The following is a 15,256-nucleotide window of genomic DNA, read 5'->3' as shown; positions in this document are numbered from 1 at the left end:
ATTGACCTTCATCACTAAATGCCTGCTTGCACTTCTGTAGCAATCCCAAAACAGGTATTCTTCCCTCTGTTTTCTGCTCCCTCCAAAGCAGCCCTCATGCTAGCACAGGTTAATCTTTCTGATGTAATGATCCAGAACATCATTCTGCTCTGCCATCCACAATGTAAATAAAATTGATGGAATTTTCTTTTCAATTAAGTTGACAGCATATTTATACCTTAAATAAACACTGCAGAAAATAAATTTGATTGCCCTCATTACTCCTGGGTTTCATCTGTGGTGAAAAATTCCTTTTGCCCAGAGATTTCCTTGGGAAATGACTTTAGGAAACTCAAAAAAAAATTAAGAAGTTTCATATACTTACCTATTCTTTGGAATTTTCTCCTTTTAAAAAATAGGTGAATGGAATTAGGTATAAACCACAAAAGAGAGATTAAAAAAAGGGAAAACTCCTGCTTTACTCTAGAGAACAGCGTCTGCTTCCCTTTTGCCTGCAATGAGATAGATGACTTGGGCTTTTCAGGTCCTCCTCTGCATTGCTCTAATTTCTTGCTTTACTTCATGGATTGGACCTATGTGAAAGTTTGAAATTATAAACCAGGTTCTTTCCTTTTTTTCTATTAATCTAATAGATCCCTCAAGGCCAAAGCAGTTTTTATTCCCTAAGGATACTTTCTTATGACTCTGGATCAGCTCCTCTTTAGTGTCTAAAGCAATGAGACTTTACTTTTTCCCCAGGGTCATAGGCTCATAGAATGTTTATATGCAAAGGGAATCTGAAAATTATTCTTTGAAAACTTTCTGGACTTACTTCTTTGCAAACATTTCTGATCTTCCTTTATATTTCATGAATTTTAAACTTCAATTCACTAAAGATATTTTAAATATCTTCTGTTTGCACCACACTACATAATTTACTGACACTGGTTTGTGTCCTCATAGAGCTTTCAATCTAGTCTGTACACAGACATATAGCACCTGGAGCTCCCCTTAATATGTGATCTCCCATGACTCCTAGGTTGGAGACATATCATTAATGTGATTCAACATTCACTCAATATCAAAGTTCATGATCCTTTATTGATGTGTTTCCTTTACCAGTCAAAGGAAATCTTACTTCAAAGCAAAAGACATATAATTCAATAGTACAGCAAAATAAATAACCAAAGTAGTCTGCTTAGACAAACTAGGGGACACTCTCTCATAGGGAACTAAATTACCATTGGGGGAAAAAGGCATATATAGGAGCACGAATGGGAAGGCATATAGGAGAAGTATATTCATGGGCAGAGAAGACAAAGGGTTCATGGAGGAAAGAGACACGACAGGGACAAACGAGTCATCCAACAGTGCTTCCTACTCTTGATGTCTTCTGATGATGTCTTTGTGTACTTGAAGGAAATGAGCTCTGGATAAAGGGAGCTTAAAGATCAATCTATGCAGGTTCATTTTTTTGTGAAGAATTCATCAATCTCTTACTCAGGGAGGTGAGAAAGGCTTAGACTTTATTTTTTATGTTTTATTTTTCTAAATACATACATATATATTTATACATCCATATGACTATATATAATTTTAAGTTACAAAATTTCCTTCCACCCTCCCTTCCTACCCCACTCCCCTCAGTGGCAAACAGTCAGGTTAATATTGTACATATACATTTGTATTAAACATGTTTACAGATTAGTCATTTTTGGCATGAGGAATTAGGATTAAGGGAAAGATATACATGAGATTTTTTTTAAGTGAATGTGGTGTTCATTAGATTCTGAAGGATTTTTTAAAATTTTGTTTTATTTTATTTTTCTTCCTTTGGATGGGGATAGCACTGTTCATACCTGGTCTAATAAGGTTCTCCTAGCTCCGAACTGTTGAGAAGAACTGCATCCATCAGGGTTGATCTTCTCTCGATGTTGTTGTTAATATGTACATTGTTCTCTTGGTTCTGCTCCCTTCACTCAGCATCAGATCCTGTAATTCATTCCATGCTTCTCTAGAGTCCAACCATTTGTTTTCTTATAGAATAATAGTATTCCATAATATTCATGCACCATAACTTGTTTAACCATTCCCCAATAGATGGGCATCCCCTCAATTTCCAATTCTTTGCCACTATAAAAAGAGCTGCTATGAATTCTTCTGGATATAGGTCTAGAATTGGAATTACTGGGTCAGAGGGTATGAACACTTTTATTGCTCTTTGGGCATAATTCCACATTGCTCTCCAGAATGGTTGGATCAGTTCACAACTCCACCAGCAATGCATTAATGTCCCAATCCTCCCACAATCTTTCCAACATTGATCATTTTCCCATTTTGTCATTTTAGATAATCTGATAGGTGTGAGGTGATACTTCAGATTTATTTTAATTTGCATCTCTCAAATCAATAATGATTTGGAGCATTTTTTCATATGATGACTTTACATTTCTTTTTTTTGGCAAGGCAATGGGGGTAAATGACTTGCCCAAGGTCACACAGCTAGGTAATTATTAGGTGTCTGAGGCTAGATTAGAACTCAGATCCTCCTGACTACAGGGCTGGTGCTGTATCCACTGCACCACCTAGCTGCCCCATGACTTTATATTTCTTCATTTGGAAATTGTCTATTCATTTTCCTTTGACTATTTATCTATTGGGAAATGACTTGTGACCTTATAAATTTGATGCAATTCTCTATATATTAGAAATGAGACCTCTATCAGAACTCCTAGTTGTGTAGATTGTCTCCCAGCTTTCTACTTTCCTTCTAAGTTTGGCAACATTGATTTTATTACTTCAAAGCCTTTTTAATTTAATATAGTCAAAATCATTCATTTTTCAATTTATAATGTACTCTATTTCTTGTTTGATCATAAATTTGTCCCCTTTCCATTGATCTGATAAGAGTATTTCTTGGTCTATTAATTTATCTATTGCTTCACCCTTTATGTCTAAATCCCATACCCATTTTGACCTTAGTTTAGTATTGGGTATGAGTTGTGGGTATATGCCTAGTTTTAGCCATACCATTTTCCAGTTTTCCCAACAATTTTTGTCCAATAGTGAGTTCTTATCCCAGAAGCTAATGTCTTTGGGTTTGTCAAACAGAAGATTACTGTAGTCATTTTACTACTGTTTCTGTTGAACCTATCCTGATCCACTGATTCAATACTCTGTTTCCTAATCAGTTCCAGGTAGTTTTAAGTAGATAGTATTCATAATAACCTCATTGGAAAAGTGTTCGTCCCTTTTGATCATTTATCAATTGTGGAATGACTCTTATATTTGATTAATTTTGCTCAGTTCTCCATGTTTGAGAAATGAGATCTTTATCAGAGAAACTTGTTTCAGTATTTTTCCCACAGTGACTAATGCTATTTCCTTCTATCCCATTCCTCCCACCACCACTTATTCTCTCTCTCTCTCTTTTCATCCTGTCCCTCTTCAAAAATATTTTGCATCTGACTATTCCCTCCCACAATCTTCCCTATCATTTCTAACCCCACCTTTTCCCCATCCCTTTCCCTTCTTACTTTCCACTAGGGTAAGATAGATTTCTATACCCAGATAACTGTGTATGTTATTCCCTGTTTAGACAATATCAATGAGAGTAAGGCTCACTCATTCCTCCTCACACCGCCCCCCCCCTTCCACTCCACTGAAAAAATATTTTTCTTGCCTCTTTTTTTGAGATAATTTACCCCATTCTAACTCCCCCTTTTTCTTTTTCCAAGTACATTCCTCTCTTACCAATTAACTCATCTTTTTAATATATTATCCCTTCAAATTCAACTCTCACCCATGCCTTGTGTATATATATATATTAGCATCATCTTGCAATGCAGGAATATAAGCAATTTAACATCATTAAGTCCCTTATGGTTTGCTTTTCCTGTTTTACCTTTTTATACTTCACTTGAGTCTCATATTTGAAGAACAAATTTTCTGTTCAATTCTGGTTGTTGCATCAGTAAAATACCCTATTTCATTGAATGTCCATCATTTCCCCTGAAAGAGTATGTTCATATTTGCTGGGTAGTTGGCTCTTGGTTGAAATCCAGTTCTTTTGCCTTCCTGAATATAATATTCCAAGTCTTCTGATCCCTTAATATAGAAGCTGTTAAATCCTGTGTTATCCTGATTATGGCACTATGATATATATGAATGGTTTCTTTCTGGATGTTTACAATATTTTTCCCTTGACTTGGGAGTTCTGAAATTTGGATACAACATTTCTGACAGTTTTCATTTTAGGATCTCTTTCAGGAAGTAACTGGTAGATTCTTTCAATTTCTTTTTTTAATATCAGGACAATTTTCCTTAATAATTGCTTGAAAAATGATGTCTTGGATTTTTTTGATCATGGCTCTGAGGTAGGTCAATAATTTTAAAATTACTTCTCTGGATCTGTTTTCCAAGTCAGTTGTTTTTCCAATGAGATATTTCACATTTTCTTTTAGTTTTTCATTCTTTTGCTTTTGTTATATTGTTTCCTGAGTTTTCAGAAAGCATCATCTTCCCTTTCTTCAGTGAGCTTTTGCATCTCCTTTTCCATTTGGCCAATTCTGATTTTCAAGGATTTTCACTTTTTATTGGCTTTTTGGACCTCTTTCCCATTTGATTAAGTCTGGTTTTTTTAAGATGTTATTTTCAATATTTTTTATATCTCCTTCACCAAGCTGCTGACTTGGTTTCCATGATTTTCTTAGAGGCTTTGGCAGTAGAAGTTTTGACTTTGTTATCTTCTTCTGAGTGTGGTTTTAAATCTTCAATGTCATAGTAACTGTCTATGATCAGATTTGTTTTCTTCTATTGCTTAGTCATTTCCCCAGCTTATGACTTGATTTTAACTCTTTGTTAAGGTGCAGCTCTGCTTTCAGGATGGACATATTGTCCCAAGGTTTGGGAGATTTTTGCAACTGTTTTCAGAAATACATCTAGAGACCTGCAAGGTTTTCAATTCTTCCAAAGTTATGAGAGGTTATGAATACTCTCCTGGCCTGTGCTCTGTTTTGTGAGTGATCACAAAAATTCCTTTCTGCCCTAGAACTATGAGTAGGGTCCTTGCTCCACTGTGTCTGTAAGCTCTATTGTGCTTCTGGGGACTGGGGGTCCAATGAAGCAGATCTGAGTATGGGCAAAGCAACAGTCTTGCCAGTAATAGGAAAGAGACCCCTGTAATCTCCTTCTGACCCCTTTACCCTCTGTGGGCTGATAGCTCCAGAAGCAGCTGCTGCTGATGACTCAGTGACACTTCAGGCCTGCTTCTGGTCTGCTGGGGTTGGGTCTACGCTGCTGAGGCCCGGGTTGGACCGGGCTCCAATCTTGCTCCAATCTCACCCGGATGGGGCAGTTTTCATGCTGACCTTAAAAATTGTTGTTGACAGTCTTGGAGCTGAGAGGTCTGGAAACCACCACCACTGCCACAGACCCAGTCACCCTGCTTCTGGATCCTGGATTGCTGAGGCCAGTTTTCTCCGGCATGGCTCAAGCTGCTCTGTGCTCCTCTCTCCTCAATGCAGCAGATACTTCCTGCCAATCATCCAAGTTAGTTCGGGGCTGGAAAGGTGTTTAATCTGTGTTTTTTTGTATATTGTCACTATAGAATTTATTAGAATCATTATTTAAAAGTATTTATTTAAAGTGGTTTAGGGGAGAGCTTAGATGAGTCTCTGCCTTTCTTGGCTCTGCCAATAGTGATTTTCTTAAAGGAGATAGTAGTTGTTTAAGAAAGTAATTAAGTTTAGCAAAAAAGAAATGGTTAGGATGTGTCCGAGGCTGGATTTGAAATCAGGTTTTCCTGAGTCCAAGTCCAATGCATAGCCCACTGACCATTTACCTATCTCAATGATAATAATAAATGGAAGAGAGTTCAATGGAGGAAAGATCTTAATTTCTTTTATCAGAGAAATATCTTGGAATTGCACTGAAAAGTGAAAAATAGTTGGGAGATACCAAGAACTATGTATTAGGAAGAAATCTACTTTAGACATTGAGGTAGCAGACTAAATTTCTTTATTATTAATAGGAACTTCCTTTTAATAGAAAAAGTTATAGATGCACAATGAAAACTACTGGTTGATTATACTTGTCCAGAGTAAATCAAGTTAGATAAGACTGTTGTCTTAGCAGTTCTTGTAGATCTTCAGAGACTTTCCTAGTAATTTTTTTGGATGTTCTGGGTGTCCTGTTTGGTTTCATTTGTGCAATCAAGGGTAGGACAGCTTGTCATTCTCTCTGAGGAATTTTTTCTTTCCTTTTCACTTTTGGGTACCTGTATAAGTTGTAATTGTCTCATCTCTGTTATTTGTGTGTTTCTTTTTGTGTTTCTTTTTAAATCTTTTATTCTTTGAACCAATATTTTAGTTTTAAGGCAACTTAGTCAAGTATGATATGACAGATTATAGCCCAATATAAAAATATATAAACCTACAAAGAAAAGGTGCTTCTAAACTTTGACAAAGGAATTTGCCTAGCTGCTAATTTTTGGGAACCAGAAGGTAGTCTTAAGGGAGGAAATGCAAGCAATAGGTTGGAATTGGGACTTCTCAAATTCCTCTAAGTCGTTTTGCAGAGAATGAGCATGCTCCTCAATTTCTTCAACTTATGAAGATGTAGAGAAACATTCAGAGCAGAATGGGTCACACATCGGTCCTTTTTAGTGTAGTCTCCTCACATATTAAAATCCTGTTTGTCTATTAAATTCCTTCAGAGCCTAGCTCCCTCCTGCCTTTCTAATCTTCTTAAACTTTAATACCCTCAACATACTCTAGAATTCTGCCATACTGGCCTCCATACTGTTTCTCATGCAGGACATTTCCTATCTCCCTATCATTTCCATGGCTGCTCCCCCATATCTTCACTTCTATCCCCTAGCTTCCTTGGTTTCCTTCAAGACTCAATTCAAGTCTCAAAAGTGGTTAATGACTATTAGATTCTTAGATAGAAAGGGATACTTAAGAGATTAAGACATTTGTAAAGTATCTGCCAATAAATCAAAAGAGGCAAGAGGATTTCACTCTACAGATGATAAAGGAAAGTGGGGTCAGGTTATTTCGATTCACAACTTTAATTGGTTCTGGAGATATAAGAGCTTGCCATGGGAAATGTGAGTTCAGAGGACAATTTTGGCCACTTTCACTGCAATGGGTATTGTAAGCAGGCTCTGAAATGTTCCTTCCTATTGTGATGAAATATGTATGGGTCTTCTGTTGGAACCTTTTAAACAGTTTCAGGTTGTGTTATCTTGAGGAATACTCTATGTAGAACTTGCCTGATGAGGAGAACAGGCTTCCTTTCCCTTATTTTTGTCAAAGAAGAGCTTACAAATTTGATTGCTACAATGTCTCTTAGGGAGGCAGACAGATATGAGATGTCAATTAGGATATCAATGGAAATACAGTAGCAGTCAAAGACAGTATAAAGGGAGTATAATCATAGTCAGAGTTTTCAAACAGGTCATGTTTGCAAGACTTGTTGATTAAAAATGATCATAAATACCATCATTCCTTCCTTTACTGGTTTCTCCTTCCTTTATTGCTTCCTCTCTTTCATTTTCTTTGCCTTTCTTCTTTTTGCTTCTTCTTCTCTTTCTTCTTCTTCCTTCCACTTAAAAGTAAGGATGAGATAGCACATGAAGTAGTTCGATAGCAAACTGTTCTTGAAGTCTGGATCCCTTCTATAAAGTCCCACCTCTCTCATAGACTAGCTCTGTGATCCTGGCTAGTCAAATTCACTTAAACGTTTGATGCCCATCAGTCTCTAGGATTAAACATTTGGGGTCAACTGCTAATGGACATTACTGGCAATAGGAGTTTCCTTACCAGGATAGTCCCTATATTGACAAATCTCCCTCACTTCCTCTGTTCCCTCTTTCCTTGATTTCTTTCTTCCTTCTTTCCTTCCCACTTTTTCTGCTCTTATTCAGCTCATCCAATCATATTTACCTGGGTTCTGTTCCTGGATTCTCCTGTTTTAACCTTGTTCTAAGTCTTGAGCCATCATTAGTGCCATAAGGCTCATGGAGAGTCCTTAAATCTATAGATAATGTATTACTTGCCGAATGGTAGGAAGGCAATTGTAAGGCATATTTCAAATAAAATTTTGTTTCATATGTCCTTGGATAAAAATCAGCTGAAAGTGTAATATAAGAAGTCAAAAGCTTGTAAGCGCATGATAAACTTACATTAGTTTCTCAGATAAAAATAATTACAAAAATTCTGCTCAATAGAAGAGAGAGAAGAGTATAAAATGTGTAATGATTTAGACATAACAGTTCTCTAAAATGTAAATATCACAGGATTGTGTTAGACATTTACAAGCCCCCAGTTAGTAAGGATCCTTCCCCCTCAACCTCAGCACTTTTAAAAAAATTTAACATTTATTATTGTATAGTATAATTATTTAACCCATTCCTCCTTTAGAAAATTCAGATGATGAAGCTCCTTCACTTCCGCAACACATCAAGATTTAAGTTGCCTTTTCATTAATGCCTCACTATGTACCAAGCACTACACTAGAAATGGGAGATATCAAAAGAAAGCCAAAAGAAAACTCAGTCCTTTGCTCTGTAGAAGCTTGTAAGTGAAACTCAAAGTCATGTACCATTGCATTACCCTTTATGTTTGTATCCATTGGAATCTCTCTTATTGCTACCAGAGGAATTATTTATATAGAAGGAGTCATATTGATCTGGAGTAGTGGTTCTTAATCTTTTTATGGGACATGGACCCCTCAGGCAATATGATGAATATGATACACCCCCTTCTTAATCAGTCAATAAACATTTTATTGAGCCCTTAGAATATGGTCTCTAGTAGTTACTGAAAATATAAGGATAAAAAAAATAATTCTTGCTCTCAAGGATTTTGCAGTTTAATGTGGGAGACAAGATGAAAACAACTGTGCAAATAAGCTACAAACAGAATCAATTTGAAATAATAAGAAAGAGGGGAATGTACTAGAATGAAAAAAGATTGGAAAAGACTTCTTGCAGAAGGTAGGATTCCCAGGAAGCTGGGAAGTAGAAATGAGGTGGGAAAATGTGCCAGGTCTGTGGGATCTATGGCGAGTGAAAAAGGCTGGAGTTCAGGGATAGAATGTCTTTCTCAGGAACAATAAGAAAATCATTGTCATGGGATCACAGAGTAAATAATGGAATATAAGAAGTAAGAAGACTAAAGATGAGGAGGAGCAGGTTGGGAGGATTTCTGAATAACAGACCATTTTATATGTGATTCTCAAAATGATAAAGAGCCACTGGTGTAAATTGAGTAGGAGGCTGAGCTGGTCAAACTTGTGCTTTAGGAGCATCACTTTAATATCCAAGTAAAGGATGGACTGGAGTGGAGAGGGACCAATTAACAGATTATATAGTAGTCCAGATAAAAGATGGCAAGGGTCTGTTTTCAGGATGATAGCAATGTCAGAAGAGAAAAGGGATATATATGTTAAATATTTGATAATGGGAACATCACCAGATTTGCCAGTGGAGTGAGAGTAAGGAGTCATGGATGACACCTAGATTTGGCACCCTGGAGGATTAGGAGAATGAGGGTACAATAATAGGAAGTTAGAGAGAAGGGAGGATTTAAGAGAAAGCTGAGTTCAGTTTTAGAAATGTTGAGTTTATAAAATGGCTGTGGAACATTCAGGTCAGGAGAAGTATAGTGCTAAATAAATAGATTTGAGCATTAACAGTAGAGATGATAATTAAATCCATGGAACTTGAGGAAATCACCAAGTGAAATAGAAGGGAAGATAGTCAAGTATAGAACCCTGTGAGGTCATCAAGGTTAGTGAGTATGAGCTGAATAACAATCAAGCAAAGGAGACTAAGGAGGAATGATCATATTGATAGAAGTACTAGCAGAGGACCATCAGAAAAACCTAGAAAGGATAATCAACAGTGGCAAAGGCTGCACATGACATCTGATTTTAAAAAAAGGCCATTAGATTGAGCAGTTAGGGTAATTTTGGAGAGAACAGTTTCATTTGAATGATGAGGCCAGATGACAGATTTTAGATAATTTAGAAAGAGTGAAAGAAATGGAAATGGAGGCACTGATTTTGGATGACCTTTTTCAAACAGTTTAACCACAAATGAGAAGAAATATGAAGTGTAGCTTAGGGTTATAGTAGGCTTTTTGCCGATCAAGAGAAATAGTCATGTTTGTTGGCAGATAAAGCAAATAGTAGATAGGTAAAGAATAAACCTAAAAATGAGGGAATGGAGATAACAGAAAGGACAATTATGGGGGAGAATAATGTTTTTAAATGCATAAAATATACAAGATTACAAAGGAAACCAATTATATTGAAAATTTAGTTAACATTTTTTTTAAACCAACATGATACACCATATTAAGAACTGATTTGAACATTGGAATTACTGGGTAAAATATATCCTTCACATAATTTTTTCAAAGCAACTTTGACATCCTTGTTTCTCAGACTATAGATAATAGGATTTAACATGGGGGTAACAACACAGAAGAGAACAGAGACCAGGATATCCACATCTAGGGAGGAACCTGAGCTGGGTCGATCATAATTGAAATTTCCAGTTCCATAATAGATGACCACCACAGTGAGGTGGGAAGCACAGGTAGAGAAGGCTTTTTGCCGTCCTTGAGCAGACTGAATTTTTAAGATGGCAGAGATGATCAGCATATAGGACACAGCAGTGAAGAGGCAGGGGCAAAGACCAATGGTGGCACTGGATACATAGAGAGCAACCTCATTGATGGAAGTGTCTGAGCAAGAGAGCTTCAGGAGGAGGGGGATATCACAAAGAAAGTGGCTTATCTGGTTGGGACCACACAAAGTGAGAGTAGCTGTGAGCCCTGTATGTGTCAGAGAATTTATTAACCCACACAACCAGGATCCAGTTGCTAAGCAGGCACAGACCCTCTTGCTCATGAGAATTGGATAGTGTAAAGGATGGCAAATGGCTATAAATCTGTCATATGCCATAGCAGCCAACAGGACACACTCAGAGCCTGAAAAAGTAACAAGGAAGAAGAGCTGGGACAGGCAGCCTCCATAGCTAATGGTCTTTTTCTTTCTGAAAAAGTTCACCAGCATGATGGGGACAGTGGTGGAGGTGTAGCAGATGTCCAGGAAGGACAAGTTACTGAGGAAATAGTACATAGGGGTATGAAGAACAGGGTTGATTCTGATTGCTGTTAATATGAGAAGGTTACCTAGAAGAGTTACCAGGTATACAAGCAAAAATATCAGGAAGAACAATCCCTGCAGTTTCGAGTGGTTGGAAAACCCCAGGAAGATAAATTCAGTGACAATTGTTTGGTTTCCCCTTTCTTTAATGTCCTCCATAGCTGAAATGAAAATAGAAGATACTAGTGTTTGGGGTGGGAGTGAGTTAACCATTTCCTGGACCTTACACCCCCCTCCCCCTGTGCCCCCCTCCCTTCCTGCATTGCATTATGGACTACAACTATTAGTAGTAGGACTTAACCCAGAAAAGAGAGATCACAGGAAGAACAAACATATATGAATGGTTGATCTCCTTAGGATCAAAATGATATTGCTATGTTAAAGTAAAGTTACACTGTGCCTAACTGTGGCTGATGAGACTAACATGACCTTGGAATGCTCTACCACAGGTTGAAAACAAATTGTCCAAGGGAACATTTCAAGTAGATTCCCAATTGGGAACAAAACAATGAATTTGTTAGGGGAAAAAGAACAAGGAGGGAGTACCAGGTTCAAGGACACGGCAGAGAGGTGAGGAGAGGGAAACAGTGAAATTTGGCCATGGATCCCAATGGTCCTGGATTCTTGAACCAAAGAGATAGAAGGAAATGGTAGAGTGAAGGAAAGAAATAAGAGAAGGTGAAACAAAGGAGTAAGAGAGTAAGTCAGACACTCTTGGGGAACTGTGCAAGAAACCAGTGGGTTGGGGATATAAATCTCTATATCCAGAAGCTTCCAGAGAATGGTTCTTCAGCAGCTAAATCAGGCTTATCATATAGAAAGTAGAATAAGAGCCCATGAACCCAAGTCATAGGGTGGCATACTTTAGTTCAGTTTAGAGACTTCCCTAACAACTAGAGTTTTCCAAAAATGGATTATTAAGAGGATATTTCTTCTCTTGATGTAAGTAGGAGTGAGAAAGCAAGGATTGTCAGTAACCTCTCCATTTCAGATGATCTGGCCTTCTTTTTTCTTTCTTTCTTTTTTAACTCTACGTTGCTTTAAATACCCTCCTTCCTATTTGCTACCTCTGGATATACCTCTTTGGCTTTATAGCCAGGGCAGCCAGGTGTCCCAGTGAATAGTGTGTCAGATTTGGAGTCAGGAAGACCTGAGTTCAAATCCAACCTCAGACACTTCTTAGTAATTCCTTACCCTTTGTTTACTTCAGTTTCTTCAATAGTAAAATGAGGACAATAACAGCACTTACCTTGCAGGATGTGTGTGAGGAGGAAATGAGTTAATAAATGTAAAATGCTTAGCCTGGTGCCTGTCTCATAGAAGGAGCTATATCAATGTTAGCTATGAGGATTATCCTAGCTTTCACATTCTCTTATTTCTCCAGCCTTTCTAAACACTCTTTCTCCTTTATAGACCTCTGAAGAACTGAAGGGTCTGTTCTTGCCCATTTCTCTTCTCTCTCAACTTTCTCTCCCTTGAAAATATTGATTAATCTTATAGGTTCAACAAAGACTGTGTAACTTTTACATGATGCCTTGACCTCCCATTCAAAAAGCTTCCTTTGATGATTCTTGCCAGTCTGCCTACCATATCATCTCTCTTCTCTTCCTCACTGATAAATTACTTGGAAATATTGCTTATGTTCATGCCCCTGCTTCTGGATTTTTAATAAACATCACTAATTAGATGTCACAACCACACTTCAAATACCACATGGCCCAAACCAAGCTCTATTTTCCAAATGAGGAGACTTGAAAATGAGACAGTGCTTTGCCCAAAATCACATATGTAGGAACTGGCAAATTTCAAGTTATACCCATGTAGTTAGATTTCACATCAGAAGAACATGCTGTGCATCATATGTTTTAGGTGAATGGAGGAAGGAGATAGAGACAGAAGACTTGGTTTCTTATCTTCCACTTAAGGATCAGGTAATCTTGTACAAGTCATCTTAATTCTTTGGATCTGAATTTCCTCATTTATAAAATAAACTGAGGCTTGAACAAGGTGGTAGCTAAAGTTCTTTCAATTTGAAGATTTCTTTGGTTCTTGTGAGTTCTTTTCTTAAAAGGAGCAGTTTCTCTTTTCTAAAACATTCTTGTGTCTTCAGTTGTCATTTAGAAAGTAAATTGCAAAGCATCTCCATCTGAGATCTGGGGTTGGCATGCAGCCTTTGGGAGAGTAGATCAATGGATCCTACTCAGAAAAAACATGTTCACCAACAGACACGAGACTGCAGTTTCTGGATTCATAGAATTATTGGTTTATGGGCCAGATAAACGGGAATAGCAGCCACTAGGATGATGTATTTAGTCTTGTTTTCTCTCCAAGCTTTGTTGGGAAACAAATCCTGTTCACTCTCCTCTAAAACAGGTCTCAAATCTATCTTTTCCATTCTCCCTACTGTTCCCATTGCTCCCACTGGGTCTTATCACCAAGAGCTCACACTACTGTAGCAGCCCCCAAACTGGTGCTCCTCCCTCTGTTCTTTGCTCCCTCCAAAGCAGCCGTCATGCTGACAGCCTGATCATTCTAATGCATTGACATAGTGAAACCATTCTGCTTTACCATCTATGATGGCAGTGCAATGGTATTTTGTTTGATTGACAGAATATTTTTTCAATGGAATGGATCAGGTATTTTTACCTTACATAAACCCTGATGAAAGTAAATTTGAATGCCCTCATTACTCCTGGGTTTCACTTATGGTGAGAACATTCTTTTTGTCCGCAGATTCCCTAGAATAAAAAAAAACTAAATTATTTTGGAAATGCAGAAAAAAAATTAAGAAATTTCATGTCAAATAAAAATGACTTCTCTTGTTTTGGAATTTTCTCCTTAAAAAAGAAAACAAAGAATATAAGTGAATGAAACTATGTATAAAACATACAAGAGATATTGTGGTTTTTTGAATGGGAAGAAAATTAATTTCATGAGCAAAATCCAGAAAGACTTCTGCTGGAGTTTGGACAATAGAGGTTGGAATCAGCCTCTACCAGTCAGCTACTACCCTTGTATCTGCAATGAGATGACTTGGCTTTTCAGATCCTCTTCTGCTGGCTGTTCTAAATTACTGCTTCATCTCAGGATTGTACTTGTACAAGATGAGGGACACCAGCCTGAAGAATTACAAGTTATAAACCAGGTTCTTTCCTATTAACCTGGTCTATCCCTTGAGGACAGAGCAGGTTTTGGTCCCTGAGGTTATTTTCTTGAATGTCTGGACTAGCTCCTCTTTAGAGCCTTCAGCAATGAGGCTTTAGTTTTCTCCTGAGGGTCATAGGCTTCTAGAATGTTTCACTACAAAGGAACCCTAATAATTATCTCTTTGAAGCCTTTCTAGACTTACTTTCTTGTTGACATTTCTGAGCTTCCTTTACTACATAGTTCTGGAATTTTAAACTTCAATTTACTAAAAATTTATTAAGTACTGACAAAGATCCCTGCCCTCAAGGAGCTTATAAAACAATCTATAAGGCAGTTAGATTACTAAATGTGTAGAGGACCAATCCTGAAGTCAGGAAGACCTAAGTCCAAATCTGGCATCAGACACTTGGCATTTATTAGCTGTGTGACCTTGGGCAAATTACTTAACCCTGATAGTTATCTCCAGTTGTCCTGGTTCACATCTGGCCACTGGATCCAAATGGCTCCCGAGAAGAAAGTGAAGCTGGTGACTTTACACTCAAATCCAATTTACTTGAATGTTATGGCATCACTTCCCTGAAACCACGATGTTCTTCTGAAATAAAGGATAAACATCATCAATGCAGTCTGTACACAGGCATATAGCATGTGAAACTCTCCATCACCTGTGAACTCTCATGACTGCTACACCAAAATTGGAGACATATCATGTATGTGGGTAAATATTCATTCAAATTCAAAGATCCTTTATTGATGTGATTTTTCTTGAGCCAATCAAAGGAAATACTAGTTCAAAGTAAAGACATATAACTCAACAGCTCAAGAAATAAATGATCAGTGAGTATGCCCAGGTAAACCAGGGAGCACTCTTTCACAGGTAACCAGATTACTAGTGTGAATGAAGGTGCATATTGGTGAGGCACATTCATGGGTAGAGAAGACACAAAGG

The 15,256-nt window shown here is 37.5% G+C and overlaps 1 protein-coding gene across 1 annotated transcript; it reads right to left on the bottom strand.

The window, feature by feature from the left end:
- Nucleotides 1-10,344: 10,344 nt before the first annotated feature.
- LOC141490081 (olfactory receptor 5V1-like) lies at nucleotides 10,345-11,319 on the bottom strand. The gene has a single exon (XM_074190344.1). It carries the CDS (start codon nucleotides 11,317-11,319, stop codon nucleotides 10,345-10,347), a length of 975 nt encoding a protein of 324 aa, XP_074046445.1.
- Nucleotides 11,320-15,256: the final 3,937 nt, after the last annotated feature.

The sequence above is a fragment of the Macrotis lagotis genome, chromosome 5, assembly GCF_037893015.1.
Source record: "Macrotis lagotis isolate mMagLag1 chromosome 5, bilby.v1.9.chrom.fasta, whole genome shotgun sequence".
Lineage (NCBI taxonomy): Eukaryota > Metazoa > Chordata > Mammalia > Peramelemorphia > Peramelidae > Macrotis > Macrotis lagotis.
The sequence above is the reverse complement of the archived record's forward strand: the minus strand, read 5'-3'. Positions and strand labels throughout refer to the sequence as shown.

Bases quoted from the DNA above. Each gene is read 5' to 3' on its own strand.
- LOC141490081 (XM_074190344.1), bottom strand. From the start codon at position 11,319: ATGGAGGACATTAAAGAAAGGGGAAACCAAACAATTGTCACTGAATTT.